Source organism: Salmo trutta, unplaced genomic scaffold, assembly GCF_901001165.1.
Source record: "Salmo trutta unplaced genomic scaffold, fSalTru1.1, whole genome shotgun sequence".
Lineage (NCBI taxonomy): Eukaryota > Metazoa > Chordata > Actinopteri > Salmoniformes > Salmonidae > Salmo > Salmo trutta.
The window spans coordinates 1-23582 of NW_021822354.1; the positions used below are offsets into that span (position 1 = coordinate 1).

The 23582-nt window shown below is 44.9% G+C and overlaps 1 protein-coding gene across 1 annotated transcript; it reads right to left on the bottom strand.

The window, feature by feature from the left end:
* Window positions 1-15529: 15529 nt before the first annotated feature.
* Window positions 15530-22923, bottom strand: LOC115181943 (protein piccolo-like; the record flags this gene model as incomplete). Its single annotated transcript, XM_029743633.1, has 3 exons — window positions 22388-22923; window positions 18820-19762; window positions 15530-16558 (listed from the first exon to the last, which is right to left on the bottom strand). Coding segments are annotated over exons 1-3 (2181 nt in total), but the record flags the coding sequence as incomplete, so codon positions are not given.
* Between the last annotated feature and the right edge of the window lie 659 nt (window positions 22924-23582).

Sequence of the window (23582 nt, forward strand, 5' to 3'; positions counted from 1 at the left end):
GCCTGTCAAGTCTGTCTATAGCTGATGTCTCCTTATAGCTCTAGAGACCGTGCCTGTCAAGTCTATCAGCAGATGTTCCTTATAGCTCTACAGCCACGTGCCTGTCAAGTCTGTTTATCAGCCCAGCTGATGTCTTCTTATAGCTCTAGAGCACCGTTGCCTGTCAAATCTGTCTATCAGCAGATGCCTCCTTATAGCTCTAGAGCACCGTGCTGTCAAGTCTGTCTATCAGCAGATGTCTCCTTATAGCTCTATAGAGTACCGTGCCTGTCAAGTCTGTCTATCAGCTGATGTCTCCTTATAGTTCTAGAGCCCACCGTGCCTGTCAAGTCTGTCTATCAGCTTGATGTCTCCGTATAGCTCTAGAGCCACGTGCCTGTCAAGTTTGCCTCTATCAGCCCAGCCAGATGTCTCTTATAGCTCTAGAGTACCGTGCCCTGTCAAGACTGTCTATCAGCAGATGTCTCCTTATATAGAATCTAGAGTACCGTGGCACTGGTCAAGTCTGTCTAATCAGCTGATGTCTCCTTATAGCTCTAGAGCACCGTGCCTGTCAAGTCTGTCTATCAGCTGATGTTCCGTATAGCTCTAGAGTACCGTGCCTGTCAAGTCTGTTCAGCTGATGTCTCCTTATAGCTCTAGAGACCGTGCCTGTCAAGTCTGTCTATCAGCTGATGTCTCCTTATAGTTCGAGCACCGTGCCTGTCAAGTCTGTCTATCAGCTGATGTCTCCTTATAGCTCTAGAGTACCGTGCCTGTCAAGTCTGTCTATCAGCTGATGTCTCCTTATAGCTCTAGAGTACCGTGCCTGTCAAATCTGTCTATCAGCAGATGTCACCTTATAGCTCTAGAGCACCGTGCCTGTCAAGTCTGTCTGTCAGCTGATGGCTCCTTATAGCTCTAGAGTACCGTGCCTGTCAAGTCTGTCTAGCAGCCCAGCAGATGTCTCCTTATAGCTCTAGAGCACCGTGCCTGTCAAGTCTGTCTGTCAGCTGATGTCTCCTTATAGTTCTAGAGTACCGTGCCTGTCAAGTCTGTCTATCAGCTGATGTCTCCTTATAGCTCTAGGGCACCGTGCCTGTCAAGTCTGTCTATCAGCTGATGTCTCCTTATAGCTCTAGAGCACCGTGCCTGTCAAGTCTGTCTATCAGCTGATGTCTCCTTATAGCTCTAGAGCACCGTGCCTGTCAAGTCTGTCTATCAGCTGATGTCTCCTTATAGCTCTAGAGCACCGTGCCTGTCAAGTCTGTCTATCAGCTGATGTCTCCTTATAGATCTAGAGCACCGTGCCTGTCAAGTCTGTCTATCAGCTGATGTCTCCTTATATTTCTAGAGTACCGTGCCTGTCAAGTCTGTCTATCAGCTGATGTCTCCTTATAGCTCTAGAGCACCGTGCCTGTCAAGTCTGTCTATCAGCTGATGTCTCCTTATAGCTCTAGAGTACCGTGCCTGTCAAGTCTGTCTATCAGCTGATGTCTCCTTATAGCTCTAGAGCACCGTGCCTGTCAAGTCTATCAGCTGATGTCTCCTTATAGCTCTAGAGCACCGTGCCTGTCAAGTCTGTCTATCAGCCCAGCTGATGTCTTCTTATAGCTCTAGAGCACCGTGCCTGTCAAATCTGTCTATCAGCAGATGTCTCCTTATAGCTCTAGAGCACCGTGCCTGTCAAGTCTGTCTATCAGCAGATGTCTCCTTATAGCTCTAGAGTACCGTGCCTGTCAAGTCTGTCTATCAGCTGATGTCTCCTTGTAGCTCTAGAGCACCGTGCCTGTCAAGTCTGTCTATCAGCTGATGTCTCCTTATAGCTCTAGAGCATCGTGCCTGTCAAGTTTGTCTATCAGCCCAGCAGATGTCTCCTTATAGCTCTAGAGTACCATGCCTGTCAAGACTGTCTATCAGCAGATGTCTCCTTATAGCTCTAGAGTACCGTGCCTGTCAAGTCTGTCTATCAGCTGATGTCTCCGTATAGCTCTAGAGTAGTGTTGTGTAAAGTGATGGGGAGACTGTTTCTTGTTTAGCTGTTTCCTGTTTCCGGTCACAACTTGCAGACTTGTTTACGCTGTTGTGCGTTTTTGTTGCCGTTTTTACTTTGCTACCTGACGGTTTTTACTTTTTCATTACCGTATATTTTTACTTTTTCCCTCACTCAACTTTTTTTTTTTCATTCAACTTTCCTACCCCGGAGGTTTTATCTGGACATGGTTCATCAGGACTTCAAACAGCCGAAGCTAAGTAACATTAACATGATGCCTTCTAATTGCAGTCGTTGTACTCATAATATACAGGAGAACGATCGCCTTACGGCAAGGATAGCTGTGCTGCAAGCCCAGCTTCAGACGCAATCGTTAGGCAAGGGTAATTTCAGTGTAGGAAAGGATGAAACAGCGTCTGTGCCACCAGCAAGTACAGATAGTAACATTAGTATAAACCCCCTCGCACGGTCCCCGCAGCCGGACATCTTTCTCATGGCTTCTGGAGGGAAACGCTGTAGGAATGCTCAACCGGTGTCGCTTATTCAGCCGACAGAAACTTTCAACCGGTTCTCCCCGTTAAGCGAGTCAGAGTCGGAGGCCGAGACTTCTCTGGTCTCTGCTCCTCCCGTTGTGGGGTCTGAGACGCCGACGGCTCCCACCATTAGCTCTGACAAATTGAAAACCCTAGTCATTGGCGACTCCATTACCCGCAGTATTAGACTTAAAACTAATCATCCAGCGATCATACACTGTTTACCAGGGGGCAGGGCTACCGACGTTAAGGCTAATCTAAAGACGGTGCTGGCTAAAGCTAAAACTGGCGAGTGTAGAGAGTATAGAGATATTGTTATCCACGTCGGCACCAACGATGTTAGGATGAAACAGTCAGAGGTCACCAAGCGCAATATAGCTTCAGCGTGTAAATCAGCTAGAAAGATGTGTCGGCATCGAGTAATTGTCTCTGGCCCCCTCCCAGTTAGGGGGAGTGATGAGCTCTACAGCAGAGTCTCACAACTCAATCGCTGGATGAAAACTGTTTTCTGCCCCTCCCAAAAGATAGAATTTGTAGATAACTGGCCCTCTTTCTGGGATTCACCCACAAACAGGACCAAGCCTGGCCTGCTGAGGAGTGACGGACTCCATCCTAGCTGGAGGGGTGCTCTCATCTTATCTACGAACATAGACAGGGCTCTAACTCCTCTAGCTCCACAATGAAATAGGGTGCAGGCCAGGCAACAGGCTGTTAGCCAGCCTGCCAGCTTAGTGGAGTCTGCCACTAGCACAGTTAGCGTAGTCAGCTCAGCTTTCCCCATTGAGACCGTGTCTGTGCCTCGATCTTGGTTGGGCAAAATTAAAAATGGCGGTGTTCGCTTCATTAATCTTACTAGTATAAAGACCTCCTCCATTCCTGCCATTATTGAAAGAGATTGTGATACTTCACATCTCAAAATTGGGTTACTTAATGTTAGATCCCTCACTTCCAAGGCAGTTATAGTCAATGAACTAATCACTGATCATAATCTTGATGTGATTGGCCTGACTGAAACATGGCTTAAGCCTGATGAATTTACTGTGTTAAATGAGGCCTCACCCCCTGGTTACACTAGTGACCAAACCCCCCGTGCATCCGGCAAAGGCGGAGGTGTTGCTAACATTTACGATAGCAAATTTCAATTTACAAAAAAAAAAACAATGACGTTTTCGTCTTTTGAGCTTCTAGTCATGAAATCTATGCAGCCTACTCAATCACTTTTTATAGCTACTGTTTACAGGCCTCCTGGGCCATATGCAGTGTTCCTTACTGAGTTCCCTGAATTCCTATCGGATCTTGTAGTCATAGCAGATAATATTCTAATTTTTGGTGACTTTAACATTCACATGGAAAAGTCCACAGACCCACTCCAAAAGGCTTTCGGAGCCATCATCGACTCAGTGGGTTTTGTCCAACATGTCTCTGGACCTACTCACTGCCACAGTCATACTCTGGACCTAGTTTTGTCCCATGGAATAAATGTTGTGGATCTTAATGTTTTTCCTCATAATCCTGGATTATCGGACCACCATTTTATTGCGTTTACAATTGCAACAAATAATCTGCTCAGACCCCAACCAAGGAAGATTAAAAGTCGTGCTATAAATTCTCAGACAACCCAAAGATTCCTTGATGCCCTTCCAGACTCCCTCTGCCTACCCAAGGACGTCAGACGACAAGAATCAGTTAACCACCTAACCGAGGAACTCAATTCAACCTTGCGCAATACCCTAGATGCAGTTGCACCCCTAAAAATTAAAAACATCTGTCATAAGAAACTAGCTCCCTGGTATACAGAAAATACACGAGCTCTGAAGCAAGCTTCCAGAAAATTGGAACGGAAATGGCGCCACACTAAACTGGAAGTCTTCCGACTAGCTTGGAAAGACAGTACCGTGCAGTATCGAAGAGCCCTCACTGCTGCACGATCATCCTATTTTTCCAACTTAATTGAGGAAAATAAGAACAATCCGAAATTTCTTTTTGACACTGTCGCAAAGCTAACTAAAAAGCAGCATTCGCAAATGGAGGATGGCTTTCACTTCAGCAGTAATAAATTTATGAACTTTTTTGAGGAAAAGATCATGATCATTAGAAAGCAAATTACGGACTCCTCTTTAAATCTGGGTATTCCTCCAGGGCTTCATTGTCCAGAGTCTGCACAACTCTGCCAGGACCTTGGCTCAAGGGAGATACTAAAGTGTTTTAGTACTATATCTCTTGACACAATGATGAAAATAATCATGGCCTCCAAACCCTCAAGCTGCATACTGGACCCTATTCCAACTAAACTACTGAAAGAGCTGCTTCCTGTGCTTGGCCCTCCTATGTTGAACATAATAAACGGCTCTCTATCCACCGGATGTGTACCAAGCTCACTAAAAGTGGCAGTAATAAAGCCTCTCTTGAAAAAGCCGAATCTTGACCCAGAAATTATAAAAAACTATCGGCCTATATCGAATCTTCCATTCCTCTCAAAAATTTTAGAAAAAGTTGTTGCGCCGCAACTCACTGCCTTCCTGAAGACAAACAATGTATACGAAACGCTTCAGTCTGGTTTTAGACCCCATCATAGCACTGAGACTGCACTTGTGAAGGTGGTAAATGACCTTTTAATGACGTCAGACCGAGGCTCTGCATCTGTCCTCATGCTCCTAGATCTTAGTGCCGCTTTTGATACCATCGATCACCACATTCTTTTGGAGAGATTGGAAACCCAAATTGGTCTACATGGACAAGTTCTGGCCTGGTTTAGATCTTATCTGTCGGAAAGATATCAGTTTGTCTCTGTGAATGGTTCGTCCTCTGACAAATCAATTGTAAATTTCGGTGTTCCTCAAGGTTCCGTTCTAGGACCACTATTGTTTTCACTATATATTTTACCTCTTGGGGATGTCATTCGAAAACATAATGTTAAATTTCACTGCTATGCGGACGACACACAGCTGTACATTTCAATGAAACATGGTGAAGCCCCAAAATTGCCCTCGCTAGAAGCCTGTGTTTCAGACATAAGGAAGTGGATGGCTGCAAATTTTCTACTTTTAAACTCGGACAAAACAGAGATGCTTGTCCTAGGTCCCAAGAAACAAAGAGATCTTCTGTTGAATCTGACAATTAATCTGGATGGTTGTACAGTCGTCTCAAATAAAACTGTGAAGGACCTCGGCGTTACTCTGGACCCTGATCTCTCTTTTGAAGAACATATCAAGACTGCTTCAAGGACAGCTTTTTTCCATCTACGTAACATTGCAAAAATCAGAAACTTTCTGTCCAAAATGACGCAGAAAAATTAATCCATGCTTTTGTTACCTCTAGGCTCGACTACTGCAATGCTCTACTTTCCGGCTACCCGGATAAAGCACTAAACAAACTTCAGTTAGTGCTAAATACGGCTGCTAGAATCCTGACTAGAACCAAAAAATTTGATCATATTACTCCAGTGCTAGCTTCCCTACACTGGCTTCCTGTTAAGGCAAGGGCTGATTTCAAGGTTTTACTGCTAACCTACAAAGCATTACATGGGCTTGCTCCTACCTATCTTTCCGATTTGGTCCTGCCGTACATACCTACACGTACGCTACGGTCACAAGACGCAGGCCTCCTAATTGTCCCTAGAATTTCTAAGCAAACGGCTGGAGGTAGGGCTTTCTCCTATAGAGCTCCATTTTTATGGAATGGTCTGCCTACCCATGTGAGAGACGCAGACTCAGTCTCAACCTTTAAGTCTTTACTGAAGACTTATCTCTTCAGTAGGTCCTATGATTAAGTATAGTCTGGCCCAGGAGTGTGAAGGTGAACGGAAAGGCTGGAGCAACGAACCGCCCTTGCTGTCTCTGCCTTGTCGGTTCCCCTCTTCCCACTGGGATTCTCTGCCTCTAACCCTTTTACAGGGGCTGAGTCACTGACTTACTGGTGTTCTTCCATGCCGTCCATGGGAGGGGTGCGTCACTTGAGTAGGTTGAGCCACTGACGTGGTCTTCCTGTCTGGGTTGGCGCCCCCCCCTTGGGTTGTGCCGTGGCGGACATCTTTGTGGGCTATACTCGGCCTTGTCTTCGGACGGTAAGTTGGTGGTTGTAGATATCCCTCTAGTGGTGTGGGGGCTGTGCTTTGGCAAAGTGGGTGGGGTTATATCCTGCCTGTTTGGCCCTGTCCGGGGGTATCATCGGATGGGGCCACAGTGTCTTCTGATCCCTCCTGTCTCAGCCTCCAGTATTTATGCTGCAGTAGTTTATGTGTCGGGGGGCTAGGGTCAGTCTGTTACATCTGGAGTATTCTCTTGTCTTATCCGGTGTCCTGTGTGAATGTAAATATGCTCTCTCTAATTCTCTCTTTCTTTCTTTCTTTCTTTCTTTCTCTCGGAGGACCTGAGCCCTAGGACTACCTGGCATGATGACTCCTTGCTGTCCCCAGTCCACCTGGCCATGCTGCTGCTCCAGTTTCAACTGTTCTGCCTGCGGCTACGGAACCCTGACCTGTTCACCGGACGTGCTTGTTGCACCCTCGACAATTACTATGATTATTATTATTTGACCATGCTGGTCATTTACGAACATTTTAACATCTTGACCATGTTCTGTTATAATATCCACCCGGCACAGCCAGAAGAGGACTGGCCACCCCTCATAGCCTGGTTCCTCTCTAGGTTTCTTCCTAGGTTTTTGGCCTTTCTCAGGAGTTTTTCCTAGGGAGTTTTTCCCAGCCACCGTGCTTCTTTCACATGCATTGCTTGCTGTTTGGGGTTTTAGGCTGGGTTTCTGTACAGCACTTTGAGATTTCAGCTGATGTACGAAGGGCTATATAAATAAATTTGATTTGATTTGAGTACCGTGCCTGTCAAGTCTGTCTATCAGCTGATGTCTCCGTATAGCTCTAGAGTACCGTGCCTGCTCCACTTCCTCATTGCTAGCTCTAGCCTGTTCTAAGTAACCACTGAACTAACTAGGCTGCATCACCACTTATGCTGAATAGAAGTAGAAATGTTGAAACTGCTAATTACTGTTCCCAAAACAATGTCCAGTACAGGCTAGAACACTACAGTGCAAGAAGATACTGGTAGCTTCCAGCTTTGTAGGCTAACTTTCCTTGCTAACTTACAGCTGAAGCCAAAACCAATTCACTACCCTAGTACTTCGAAAAATTGCTGACTACAAAGCCAATTGTCACCAAAAACGTTATTCATTCACTTCGTTTACCCCGGCTCGCATCTCCCCCAGTCAAGATCATCTTTACTTCAGCCTAGAAAACTGACTTTGTGTGTGAATGACATCATGGGTCTTAAAGACACAGCACACACTTTTATAAAATAAGATAATGCTTCTTCTATGCAAATGTTGTTGATCAGTACATTGGAAGGTAAACAGATTGTTTTTCCATCATGAAATCAACCAAAACAAGCTCAATAACTCAATGCATGCACACACTCCTATTGAATATGCCTTCACCTGTATTGTGAACAGGCCTAGACTACATCTTGATTTACCCTGATGATCAATAGAGATTTAACATTCAAATAAATTATTACCATTATGCTGTTATGTAGATTGGTTAAAAAAAATGTAGTGAGTCATTAATGCATACATTCAAAAATCAAACATTTCAAATGATATAGAACACACAAGATCTGTCCGGATCAAGTGCCATTCATTTAGCTAATATGATTTTTGTATTATTTTTTTTTTGCATTGGTATGGTTTTGGTATCACTTTGGTATGAAGTATCATGATGGTATTGAGTATTGTGATACTAAACCTGGCATTGAAGTAAAAATTCTGTGTGCATACGTGCCCACGTGCGTGTGTATGACATATATCTGGCAGTGTGTCTGTGTATCTATGCATCTGACATAAGCCAAAGCTGACCTGACGCAAATACAACAGCTTGCGCTATTGGAATCAGGGTCTCAGTGTGTGTCTCTGTGCATCTCCCACTCTCAATAGGACTTAACACTGGCACCTCATCGATTTCCTGGCGCCGGTATCTTTTGGCCACAGTCGCTCACTTGGCTTGGCTAAAATATGGCTTACGTCTCCTAAACCTCCAATCCCTCGTAAATGTGCTGTAGATAAAGAAGAATCATGACCCAGTAATAGGTCTGTATAACAGGGGGAGCTGTACCGACTAGGGACCTGGAGGTCTGCTAACCCCATATGTCACACAGAGGAAAACCCCAAACAGATAGTACAAACACTTTACTACATGTGATGTTCAGGCTGCTTCCATTTGAAGTTGTACATTTTACATTTCACACTACATAGTATTGGTCTGTGGGAAAGGGAACCACATTCACCAGGCCTATCTAAAACTGACCCATAGTCACACATACTTTATTGGGTGTATATGCTAAACTTTACTCTCTTCCTAAGACTCACACACCTCCATGAGAGAGAGAGAGAGAGAGAGAGAGAGGGAGAGAGAGATGATTTCCCATGGCGCCCTGTAGTTGCTTGTATCAGTAGCTCTTTTGTAGCTCAGGCTATTTTTGCCCATTTCTGTCCACGGGGCAAGTGATGGCAGTGAGAGTGACGGTAGTGTATACAGAGACAGACAGAGACACGCACACAGAGGGACGCACAAAGACACACACAACTCAGTTTTTCACCATTTCTGACATTTAATCCTAGTAAAAATTCCCTGTCTTAGGTCAGAGAGAATGGTTTATTTCAGCTTTTATTTCTTTCATCACATTCCCAGTGGGTCAGAAGTTTACATACACTCAATTAGAACTTGGTAGCATTGCCTTTCAATTGTTTAACTTGGGTCAAATGTTTCGGGATTTGTGGGCTTTGTGATGGCCACTCCAATACCTTTACTTTGTTGTCCTTAAGCCATTTTGCCACAACTTTGGAAGTATGCTTGGGGTCATTGTCCATTTGAAAGACCCATTTGCGACCAAGCTTTAACTTCCTGACTGATGTCTTGAGATGTTGCTTCAATATATCCACATAATTTTCCTGCCTCATGAGGCCATCTATTGGAAATTGCTCCCAAGGATGAACCAGACTTGTGGAGGTCTACAATTGTTTTTCTGAGGTCTTGGCTGATTTCTTTTGATTTAACCATGATGTCAAGCAAAGAGGCACTGACTTTGAAGGTAGGCCTTGAAATACATCCACAGGTACACCTCCAATTGACTCAAATTATGTAAATTAGCCTATCAGAAGCTTCTAAAGCCATGACATAATTTTCTGGAATTTTCCAAGCTGTTTAAAGGCACAGTCAACTTAGTGTATGTAAACTTCTGACCCACTGGAATTGTGATACAGTGAATTATAAGTTAAATAATCTGTCTGTCAACAGTTGTTGGAAAAATTACTTGTGTCATGCACAAAGTAGATGTCCTAACCGACTTACCAAAACTATAGTTTGTTAACAAGACATTTGTTGAGCGGTTGAAAAACAAGTTTTAATGACTCCAATCTAAGTGTATGTAAACTTCCAACTTCAACTGTAGATACCGATGAACTTACTGTTTGTATGTATGTATGTATGTATGTATGTATGTATGTATGTATGTATGTATGTATGTATGTATGTATGTATGTATGTATGTATGTATGTATGTATGTATGTGTGTGTGTGAGCCAATAGAAAGACATTCCTGTTCATATGTTAGCAGTGTGGGCACCAACCTGGAATAATAAGGAGACTACAGGAAACACCACACAAAGCCAAGAAATAGAGGTGTGTGTGTGTGTGTGTGTGTGTGTGTGTGTGTGTGTGTGTGTGTGTGTGTGTGTGTGTGTGTGTGTGTGTGTGTCCAGCCAAACTAACACAGACAGTGAGCAGATCATTCAGGGCAGAGGAAACAGGTGGGTGTGTGTGTGTGTGTGTGTGTGTGTGTGTGTGTGTGTGTGTGTGTGTGTGTGTGTGTGTGTTAGTATATAGGGCCGGGACGATACCAGTATTGCGATACTTGTTAATACCTTGGCAAGGAAACAAAACAAAGCGGATTTAAGTTCTTTATGAAAAAAGCACAATTTTGTTATCATCCAGAGTCACATTTTATTTATTTTCCAAGGTATAGAACACAATATTTTCCATACAGCAGGTTTTTAAAGGACCAAAGAGTATGTTCTGCTTTGTGTTTCCATTTTTGCCATGGAAACAATATCATTACAACCCTACTAGTATATCAGTTGGCTCTGACTCAACCTAACCTGGAGCAGATGGACAACCAAAATAACACCCTGGGGCCCCTAACCACAGGTGTACCCAGCTAACCACAGCTGTACCCAGCTGACCACAGGTGTCCCCAGCTGACCACAGATGTACCCAGCCAACCACAGGTGTACCCAGCTGACCACAGGTGTACCCAGCTGACCACAGGTGTACCCCGCTGACCACAGGTGTACCCAGCTGACCACAGGTGTACCCAGCTGACCACAGGTGTACCCAGCTGACCACAGCTGTACCCAGCTAACCACAGGTGTACCCAGCTGACCACAGCTGTACCCAGCTAACCACAGGTGTACCCAGCTGACCACAGCTGTACCCAGCTAACCACAGGTGTACCCAGCTGACCACAGGTGTATCCAGCTGACCACAGGTGTACCCAGCTAACCACAGGTGTACCCAGCTGACCACAGCTGTACCCAGCTAACCACAGGTGTACCCAGCTGACCACAGGTGTACCCAGCTGACCACAGGTGTACCCAGCTGACCACAGGTGTATCCAGCTGACCACAGGTGTACCCAGCTGACCACAGGTGTACCCAGCTGACCACAGGTGTATCCAGCTGACCACAGGTGTACCCAGCTGACCACAGGTGTATCCAGCTGACCACAGCTGTACCCAGCTGACCACAGGTGTACCCAGCTGACCACAGGTGTATCCAGCTGACCACAGCTGTACCCAGCTGACCACAGGTGTACCCAGCTAACCACAGGTGTACCCAGCTGACCACAGGTGTACCCAGCTAACCACAGGTGTACAGCCATTAATTTATCCAGGATGAATAATGTCACATCTTATTGGTCCTGTAGACCTATTGGTAAACAAACACAAACTGCCTCAGATAAATACATATTTATCTTTGATATGATGGCCAGATAGAAAAGTTGAATGTTGGATCATGAACCTAAATGTTGGATTCAGCTTCCCCATGATGGTGATGGTCTCTACTAGAAAGTATAATAAATGATATTATATGACTATAACATATTCATTGTCTCTGTATGTTGGCACAGAGACATGTCTGTGAGGTTGTCCACCAGAGCAGACTTTGGAAATGGCTTAGTGAATGTTGTAGCTCAGGTGTCAAGGTTCCTCTCCCTAGGTTATATAATATCATTCTGACAAGGGCCTTGGATGCTGTCTGATGTGAGCAACAAGGCAGTCTCATACAGTAGTGTCTGCATCGCAGCAGTCTCATGCGTTACTGAGTGGACTATAAATATAATATAGCAAAAATGATTTGAAATGAATAAACTGCATATTGTTTTTCTAACACACCTGATTCAAATAGTCCACTAATCACCAAGCTCTTGAGGTGTGTTAGTGCTGGGCTGGAACAAAAATTACAGGGAAGACGTTTTAAAGTGTTGTGCAGGGCAGAAGCCATTTCAGAGACAGAATCAATGTATTTTATGCTTGGGGAGAGCAAGAGTAAATATTGTCAAACAGTAGAGGCAGAACAGTAGAGGCAGAACAGTAGAGGCAGAACAGCCAGAGTTCCTTGAGAACAACATCTAAACTACTAAAGAACAGATTTGATTTGATCAGCTGATGGGTAGAAGAGAAATAAAAAGAGGGAGAAAGAGAGGGACAGAAAACAAAATGAAAGAGACTAAGAGAGAAAGAGGGACAGAGAGACAGAAGCTAGGTTCCCATCCATTTGTCAAAAGATTTCCAAGCAAATATTTTAATATTCGGACAAAAAAAGGAATTATAATCCACTGGTCTAATGTAATTTGTTTGATCAACATTTCGGAAAGGTTCCCGACAATGTTCTGTTTCCATCGGGCCTGTTTTCACTTTTTTATCTGACATGTAAAGTTCTTTACTCAAATAAACATGGAAACAGAGAAATGAACAGAGATAATAACAGGAGAGAGAGAGAGAGAGAGAGAGGCTCATATTGAGGAAGGTTAAGGGACACCTCTTCTGACTGGGACAGGCTTCCTGATACCCTTTAAATCCTTTTAGGAAGCAGAGATTACTTTTTCTACAGCACGCCTACACAGCAAGCAACACACACCACACACCAAACAAACACCAACACACACCACACACCAAACAAACACCAACACACACCACACACCAAACAAACACCAACACACACCACACACCAAACAAACACCAACACACACCACACACCAAACAAACACCAACACACACCTCACACCAAACAAACACCAACACACACCACACACCAAACAAACACCAACACACACCACACACCAAACAAACACCAACACACAGATAAATGCTCCTTCAGACTCAATGCAATGCATGCACCAACCCCCACACATACACACAATCCCCTAAACACACACACACACACACACAAATAAACACAAACAAATACCACAAACAAATTCTCAGCTCGGAGCAAGTGTTGGGAGAGTGACAGAGGCGAGGCATGTCTGCTGACGAAGCAGAGAAAGGGGTGGATGAGTCAGTGTACTGAGGTAGGTAGACTGAGGCAGTAGCAGCCTCGTTCACATGGCCATCCAGCACCACTCTCTGTCCTAGACCAATGACTCACATCATCTATCTATTCTTCTTCATCACAAAGGACTCAGGGCTCTACGTAGCTCTCCATCAATCACCACAAGTTCAGTTTCATGAAGCATCCTTGAATGGATTGGATCAGATTAGATGCGTGTCTCGTTGGCTTGAATTGAATTTCAGCTCAGTTAAAATCAGGTTTGGGATCGAAATTCAACATGTAGAAATCAGGAAATGAGGACTTTTTCAATTAGTATGTTTTTCAGTGAACCTTTTCAATCCATGATCAGAATGTCCTATTCATTCTCCACTGAGTAAAGATGAATTTACATAGTCCCTGAAACATGGTGGTATTTCATCTCTGTCGGTTATACTCTGCACCTGGGTTGTGTTCATTAATGCACACTGTCACAAAGCGTTTTGCATTGGAAATGAAAATGAGCATTTCTTATTGGACAAGTCCAGCTAGTCCATCACTATTTCAGTCAGTTTTCTTCAGTTTGGTGCCTAATGAACACAACCCTGATTTTGAGCAAAACAAGTATATTTGTTGCAGTGTTAAGACACACTGGTCCAGAGACACCTAATCTTTGGCTCATTAGGCCGTCTAAGAACATAATCACCTAGGATTCTGATCTCCCCAATGTAATTACACATTTCGCCGTGCCTTGGACTTAATTCGAGGAATACGCTGCTCCTCATTACTGCCAAAGATGGGCCAGTACGACAACACAGAGATACATACCAGTCTATGATATTGGTAGCATTTTATATTGAGTTGACCTGTGTAGTCCAGAGGCCGTAACCTGAGGGCCTTTGCTCCTCTAGGAGCTAAAATGAGTAGGTAAAGTAAGTGCCACCTGTGTAGTAATGAGGTAATTACACTAGTAACAACCTTAGGGTACATATTAGTACTGTAGTAACTAGCTGTCTGAGCCAACAAAAAGATACATGAGGATCTATGATGTGTGTTTTACCTCTATTTTAACTGTCTTTTGAAGTACTGTATGACATCACAGTGTATGTGTTTCTACATACAATAATGTTAAATAAACCTAAACGTAAATGATGAACTCCATGAGAAAATGGAGTGCCTCTTCAGTGACGTTATTTCATAATGGAGTGGCGGCCATCTTGTTGGGCGGAACAACTTAAATAGACCAGTAGCGTAATTACTAAGGGAACTGGCAATGCGCTACGCCGCTAAACACTACACCACCAACTAGCATAGTGAAGCTAGCATGTGAAGCTACACCAAACCTGCCATCGCGTGAGCTCAACTATACCTGCTTTCAACACTTTCACTGCTTTCACTCAAGGTTGAACAACTTACACTGTGAGTAGCTCCTAAGCCGAGCCAGACATGGCCGATAACAAATACAATCTAGTCACAGTTCAACCAAACTTGCTATTATAATTGAGAAACCAACGCTACCCGTATTACACCCTATTGACCTGTCAACCAAAATATACAGCAGTTACACAGTAGACAAGCAATAAGTAGGCTACTGCTGTATTTTCCCATCAGAATACTGTTTGACAGCGAGCTTTGATTCGCTGAACTGAATGAAATTCTGTGCAGTTCTTCCATTAATATAATTTGATGACCCCATAAACCATCTGTTCTTGGGAACTGAATGTAAGTGATGTATGTTAATTCAGCGTCAATGGGACACGCTAGTAATAACACTCTATAACCCCCTAGGAAGATGAGAAATCAAAGAGTATTTGGTTCCTATGACCACACACACACACACACACACACACACACACACACACACACACACACACACACACACACACACACACACGCGCCCCTCTCTTAGATTACAGAGTCAAGTGGCAGCCTTTTGAAGTGTAAATGGTGCTCAGTAATGAGATGGCCATTTAAATGGCATTCATGTAGCCTTATTAACCTAGCCCCACAATGGCTTAGTTAGACTACAGGGCAGCTAGGAGGCTAGGGAAGGCTAAACACATCAACCACAAACCACTCCCACAAAGGTCAGTCATGACAACCAAGACCGTGACAACCAAGACCGTGACAACCAAGACCGTGACAACCAAGACCGTGACCAACGTTCAGGTTCACTTATGGTAAGAGGGGTACCTTTAAACAGGGTGTCAAAATTTGTGTCCTGATTACAATTGGAAGATATAAAAACCAAATTGATTGCAGATGTGGTTTTTATATAGCCAGTGAGTGACTGAACAACATGGAGTGTACAGAAGACTGTAGCCCTAACCCACCTACTGTATCAATGGAAACGGCTGAAATCATTGTATTGTTTGTGTACCTTTCAGCAGAACTGTTTCTATTTTAGCAGTAGTGAAAGCTGTACTGGTCTTACCTCCCCAAGATGAGGTGTGGGGTTGAAGCCACACAGGTTGCACACACTCTTCTTGCACTCAGTGCAGTTGCTGTAGTTAGGGGGGTCTGCTGATCCAACGTTCAGCTCCACCTTACACAGAGGGCAGTTTTCCTGGGCCCCCGAGCCTGGGGCCGGAGTAGGCGGCTCCCCCGCTTTCAGAGGCTCCGCGGAGGGCTCTGCTTTTATGGACTTCTGGTCCTTCAGCAGGGAGACGGCACGTTTGGGGGCCTTCTTGGAGGCAGGCGGGGTGTCAGGGCTGTCTGAGTCCGGGGGAGACCCGGGAGCGGAGAAGGGAGAGTCCGGGGGAGAACTGGGGGGAGAACCGGGGGCAGAGAAGGGGGAGTCTGGGGTAGAGCCGGCAGGAGAGCCGGCAGGAGAACCGGCAGGAGAACCAGCTTTCTCATCCACAGAGTCCACAGAGTCGGTGGTCATGAGGTTGGTGGCCGAGCTCAAGATGGACGAGCCAAAGCCGAACATCTGTGAGGCAGCCGCCGGGGGCTTCGCTGTCTCGGTAAAACCACCGAACCCGCTGAACATCTTCCCCGTCACCGACTCTGCTGTTTTTTGGGGACCAGCAGCGGCTTTGGCCCGATCAGGTTTGGCTGATCCAGTGAACCCACCAAAGCCACTGAACATTGTTCCCGTGATGGACTCGGCTGCCTGGGAGGCAGCGGCTGGAGGCTTGGCCACGTCGGTGAGTCCCCCTAGGCTGATGCCCCCCAGGCCCCCGAAGAAGCTGGACTCCTGTTTACCTTTGGCCGGTGAGGGCTGGGGGCTGCCTTTCGGGGAAGATGGGCCGGGGGATTTCTGTTTGGGCGTGGTTGGAGGGGTTAAGCCTCTGTCGGAGATGCTCTGCTGCTTAATCAGTAGATTGGGCTTCTTGCCATCTTTGCCAGGGTCTTTCCTTGAGGGTGAAGGAGGGGCAGAGCCCTTGCCCATCATAGGAGGGTCATCCATACCCCCCATAGCCCTCTGCATCTGGCAGTTGAGACACAGCCACTCTTTGCCCTGAAAAGATCCAAAACATGGTCAGACACACATACGACACACACATATACACACATGTACTGTATGGCCGGGATGGTACCAGTATCGCGATACTCATTAGTAACGTGGCAAGGAAACAAAACATGAAGCGGATTTAACTTCTTTAGGAAAACAGCCGTAATGTTGGAAACAAATACCATTATGTTGTCATCCAGAGTCATTTGTATTTATTTTCCAAGGTATAGAACACAATATTTTACATACAGCAGGTTTTTAAAGGACCAAACAGTATGTTCTGCTTTGTATTTTTATTTTTGCCATGAAAACAATAGTGCCATATCACAACCCAATATCACAGCCCTAACGTAGTGTATATACAGGTACACACACACACACACACACACACACACACACACACACACACACACACACACACTCACACACACACACACACACACACACACACACACACACACACACACACACACACACACACACACACACACACACAATCCTTTCCATTAAGTGAAACATCACAGTAATTCAGAGAAAAAACAACTTCATTAGTAAATTTCAATAACATGCATGATTCTCTTTTCACACTGTAAATTGTTTTTCGCTCGGTTCATTAGGGATTTAAAAGCTAATTGATTGATTTATACTAATTACGTGTTGCAGTAACGGGAGCTGTATTTGCAGATCGTGGTAATTTGCAGAACCACCATTAAATGTACTATTCGACAAGGCTGCATTACAAATGGAATATTTCTCTAATTTGAGGCAAAAATCCTATCATTACAAACCATTTTATTTGTTTTATTTGAGATGTTTATTGGTTGATTCATTCTTGAAATACAAGAAAAGTACTCTGATGAAAGTAGATGCATTTCATGGTTAGTTAGAAATGGGAAACTACTGTATTGATGCATCTGTAACACTTTATAAATATATCATTAGATAATCATACTGATTTCCTACATGATATATACTGTATGTTTGTTCTAAAGATGGAGTTTCGTCACATATCCTGACAACTAGCTTAGCAACAGTGTAATGTTTTTGTTCCCTATACAGGACATGGCCTTGGTTACCATTGTCTACAACAAGAAACCCTACAAAAGAGGACAATATTGACATGGTTATTATCAGTGTCTTGCATAGAACAACACTCACATTTCCGTTCCCTCTTTGTGATTACCATGCTGAATAATTCTACCCCTAGAAAAAGAGATGCAAAATATGACCACTTTGTGATTCTGCTGTTTTATCTGATAACGTGTGCAAAGATATACTTTTTTGAGAGGGGCACTGATGACCAAATCTTTGAATTCATTATTTGCATTGTATTTTATGTATATCTATCTATAATAAATACCTTATATAGATAAGTATCAGATCACCTGCCCCCCTCAGTTTCAACAGGCATGATGCCTCGGGGGTGTATGGCTCGTGTGGTTGGTTACTGAAATCCGCCAGTGGCCAGCGGTTGGAGGCTTCCTGTGCCCATGACATGAGTCACCTTGATAGCTTCCCCACTGTCCATATGGCCCCTCTGTTCCTCAAGCTGTGTGGCGTTAATATGAGGGGCATTTCCAGAGCTAGGCCTGACTGCATGGGCATCTCTGGAATGCTAAATGCTCAAAGGCTAATGCTAAAAAGGCTAATGCTAAAAAGGCTAATGCTAAAAAGGCTAATGCTAAAAAGGTTAATGCTAAAAAGGCTCATGCTAAAAATGCTCATGCTAAAAATGCTAATGCTTAAAATGCTAATGCTTAAAAACTATTGCTCGGCTTATTTAGATATCAGACTTAACTGTTGGTTTTTATTGATTCACCTTTTTTAGGTATATTTTGTACTGCAATGGTGTACTATGCTTCTCTTGTGAAGTTGAAATGTCATTTAGACATGGTGGGTGAATTTTGCACTAACAAACAGAAACAGAAAACTGAAACTAATTCAAGGCATGCGTTGGTTGTTGTATCTATGCAACGACACTGGCAGTAGACATTTAATTGAATGAAGTGTCTGATACATCTGAGACAGAATGTGATGCGAAAAAACACCATATAATAGACCCTCAGTCAGTACAAACTACAGTACAAATACATGTTAAGGGTAAGAGAGAGAGCAAGAGAGAGATAGAGAGGAACAGCGACAAAGGAAGTGTGGGAAAATGGAAATACGGGGTAGAGAGAGAGAAAGGGTAGTATAAATATATACCAGAGAACAGGAGAAAGAGAAAGAGGAAGAAAGCAAGCTAGAGAGAGAGGGCCTTCTCTTACCTCCGAGTCTGGGGGGCTGAAGCCACATAGGCTGCACACCTGGTTCTTACACATGGTACAGTTGCTGTAGTTGGGCGGCTCCTTGGAGCCCACGTTGAGCTGGGTACTCTTGCACAGCGGACACAGTCCACCTCCAGGTGGTTTACCAGGGCCTTGTGGACCAGGGGGACTCCCAGCTTTAGCTGGCCCGCCTGGCTGTGCACCGGGGCCAGGGGGTCCTTGCTGCCCAGGGGGGCCTTGACCAGGTGGTCTGGGCCCTTGCTGCCCAGGGGGCCCTTGTCCAGAAACAGGGGGTCTGGGTCCTTGCTGGCCAGGGGGGCCTTGACCAGGGAGTCTGGACCCTTGTTGACCAGGGGGGCCTTGACCAGTGGGTCTGGGCCCTTGCTGCCCGTGGGGTCTGGGCCCTTGTCCGGGGCCAGGGGTTCTGGGCCCTTGCTGCCCAGGGGGACCTTGACCAGTGGGTCTGGGCCCTTGCTGCCCAGGGGGTCTGGGCCCTTGTCCGGGGCCAGGGGGTCTTGGCCCCCCCTGCTGGGGGCCCTTGCTGCCCGGCCCTGGGGGCCCACCTTGGGGCTTCTCTCCAGGCTTCTCTTCCTTGTCAAACAGGCCAAATGAGGGCATGTTGACCCCGGAGCCCATGGAGGTGACCTCGGAGGACATGGAGGACATTCCAGAGGACACCTGGGACGTCATGGACGAGACAGCGTTAAGCGGGTTGGCCCCACTCAGGAAGCTGGAGCCAAACATGCCTGTTTTCTTCTCCGGGTCCTTAGGCTCCTGCCTGAATCGGGACTCTAGGAGGCTGAGGGACGAGGGACTGCGGCCAGGGGCCGGCCTGCCAGTGGGGCCCTCTCCAAACGCGTCTACGGTGCGACTCTTGCTAAGCCGACCAGAGGGTCCAACTCCTGGCTGCTGGGGCCGCTGCTGAACATCTGCCTCCAAGGGCCTGAGAGAGAGAGTGCGAGAAAGAAAGAAAGAAATAAAGAAACAAACAAAGAAGAGTCATTTGGCAGTACAAATGGAAATAGATGGTGTGTATGAATTTCAATACTCTGTGACTTCCTTTCTTTCCCTCCTTTCCTTAATCTGTACTGATGTGACAGAGCTGGATAGGTGAAAGCAAATTGCCATAGGCTTCCACCATGTTGTTGCATTTTCAGATCAGCGAAGAGGAAGGAGAGGAGACAAGGAGGGGAAGCTACTTTACACTATCAAATGGCTGATATTTCCTGGTTGCCAAACTTAGAGATGAGACTGATTAAACACTCATGATCACCATCGCCGCAGAAGAGCTCCTAAATACATCATTCAACACACATACAGACACATATGTATCCCAAATAAACAGATCTTCCAAACAACCAAATCATTAAGAATGATAATCGTTATATGACAACTCATCACTCAAATTCTTCAGACATCTCAACAATCTGGTATGATGTGTTGTAATAACATAGCCTACTTAACTACAAGGCCTACATGAGGTGTGGCTCTTTGGGGGTATTGCACAATACTGTAGGCTAAATGCTCAATGATGAAATGCACTTAAGCCTCTGCCCGACACAACAAGCTAACCTTTCACCCCAAAGCCATTGGACATAGGCCTATCATCGGCACAGTGAGCACAAAGCAAGCATAGCACCAGCCCTAGGCTAGTGCTGATGGGAAGGTGAATAGCGCTGAATGACATCTACAGTTGAGAGATCATGGAGATATAGGAGAGTGAGAGACTACTCAATGGGGTAAGATGAGATGGCCTTATTAGATGGAGCTGAGAGGCGGGATAGACGGGATAGACAGCCTAGCCTACACTGCTGTCAGGTGCAACCCTGCTACTCATCGACTGAGATTGAACCTGTCACGTAGATGATAGATAGATCAATGCCGAGCACGAAATAAGATCAAACTGTTCAGGTTTGAAACAGTGAAGCGTCATTGTGAATTTGAACTGAAGGTGAAGCATAAATTACAGAGAAAAATAGCTTGCCATTTGAGGCTAACAGACCATAAGCTAATTTGTGTTTAAAAGGAAAACTCCACCCAAAAACGATCTTTTGGTATTTGTTTCATTAGTCCATTGTTGACATAGTCCCAACAGGTTTTGCTTGTCAGAAATCAAGTTTTCAAGTTATGTAACTTTCAAAATACAGAAATCATCCCTGTATGATGTATTTTGCATCATGTGATGCAAAACGCAGCATAATATGATGCAAAATACATCATATGTGGATGATTTCTGTATTTTGAAAGTTACATAACTTGAAAACTTGATTTCTGACAAGCAAAACATGTTGGGACTATGTCAACAATGGACTAATGAAACAAATACCAAAAGATCGTTTTTAGGTGGAGTTTTCCTTTAAGTGCCCAAAACCGCCCGCCAGTTCTGCCATTGGCAACTGTTGGTTTCAGCACCATGGAAAGCAATTAGCTCACAGACAGACCGCTCATCCACTTGGCTAATGCGTTTCCTTCCACAAGATGTTCGATATCTTTCCATTTCCAAAATGAAATTCAAAAACCACTTTCAAGAAGCAATAAGGGGGAATCAATGACTGTGATGACATTTGCGATCGCTATTCTATATATAGTCACATTAATATGTATGTATCCCCTCCCCCTGTTCTGGCTTGGGTAATAATAACTGTTCTCACCAACAGAGCGAATTAGTGATAAGGAATTTGTGATAACGTGTATCGTGTGCCAATGTATATTTTAATCATATACTGGGGGAATTGTTGGTCAATAGGGGACACACAAGCAATCCCATTCAACACCATTGATGGCTTGTTATTCACACAGCCGGCGTCGGCCTGAATATCGACTGTTGACATATATTTGCAATAGAAGCTATGTAAATACGATTAGGCTATGATATATAATTGACAACATTGGAATGGTGATATACAATGTTGGCACCGTGAGAGGAGAGGCTATTTGTTTTGGGTGATAGCGTCCTTCGTTGGGAAAAATACAGTGGCTTGACAGAGTAATTTTTACCCAGGAGGCATTTCGATTCTTTACAAACGCTGGTGTCTTACCACCGATTTTACAGAGGCTATCCTTCGATAATGATACAATTAAACGATTTACGCAGTAATCGCATGCAAATAATTGTTACAAGAGATTATTTCTGTATCATACCATTTACTGCATTCTAATATTTGATCTGATGCGGTATTGTGAACTGACTGACAAATTGTCCAGCATTTTATCAGATGCTTTAATTTATTAAAATTAAGCGAATTAACAATTTAGGGTAAAAACAGCATTGGTATTATGCCTATCAATGCTTCAAGACTATCTTTGTAAATGTCAATAACAACAACCAACTATGATTTTTCAATGGCATCATCTATTCCCATGGTAAATGTGAATGGGTGTGAACATGCATTCTCCTTTCCTGTGCATTCATAGTGATACACGGCTGACAAGCTGCAGTGCTCTGCCAAATCAAAACACGGCATAAACACACGCCTTTCCTTCTCTTTCATGAGTAGGCCCGTTAAATGACGGGGTACAGAGAGGAGTGGACATTTTAAAGTGCACAAAAATGCCAGTAAAATCCTGCCTTCGAGCGGGCGCGCCCCCGGGCTTGTTGGCTTGCGCCCTTGACATAGCCGCGGCGAGTTGCTTCCTGTCGTCCTCGCTGAGTTGGCTCAGGTCCACCAGTGCCCCCGTGGAGGTCCGAATGAAGCCTCCTTTCCCGTCCGGTGCGAGCCCCTCCGGTAATCCAGCAAGCACCCCTTCGCCGCCTTCGAGGCTCGCTTCGTTCCCCATGATGGCCCCTCCCGCCGCCCGCCGTTTCGATTTCGACGCGACGCTCTGCGTTTTTAGCTCCAAAGGACGTGGTGAAAAGCGGTGAAAACGACCCCCCTCGACTCTGCGTGCATCTCAAATTATTTCTCCATCTTTACATCGCCCTCTCCCTCGTTCTCTCAGTTCTGTGTTGATATCGCGCATCTCTTCTGTCGAGGGACGATGGTTTTCCATGCGGGTCTGTCTTCAGTTCTATCCTACTACACCACATCCTCTCCCTCTCTCCCTGCGCTCTCAAACGCGCATGTTCCGCTTCTGACAGGTGACAGAAGACTTCACTGAAGGAAAATATGTAGGCTTTAAAGGGATCAACGTTAACCGTTAAAAACATAACGTGTAGGCTACAGAAGAGCTCTTGTTAGTTCAAAGGGGCAAGTGTATTTTCCTTTACTCATTTGTAACCTGTATGACAATGACACGACATTTTGGCTATTATGTAAATATCACGATGATCATGTAATCTTAAAGTAGGCCTACAATGAGTGGGTTCAAGTGTTTAGGCGTCACACACCCAGATGTACACACACACAGATGTACACACACACACACACACACACACACACACACACACACACACACACACACCTACATGCCAGTGATATGCCATTATAGCATTGTAGTGCTCTGGGTCAAGTGTGCAGGTGTGCATGCTTTTGTTCCAGCCAAAATGCCTCTTCGATATATTATCAACATTTTGACTGATTTAATTGAAACTAAACCCTGCAAATCATGTAGTTCTCAACTACCAGATTGGCAGCATACCACCCTGCATCCCACTGCTTTCTTGTTTCTAATGCTAAGCAGGGTTGGTCCTGGTCAGTCACTGGGTGGGAGACCACATGCTGCTGGAAGTGGTGTTGGAGGGCCAGTAGGAGGCACCCTTTCCTCTGGTCTAATAAAATATTAGATTGTGTAGGGTGCTGTCTTTTGGATGTGATGTTAAACAG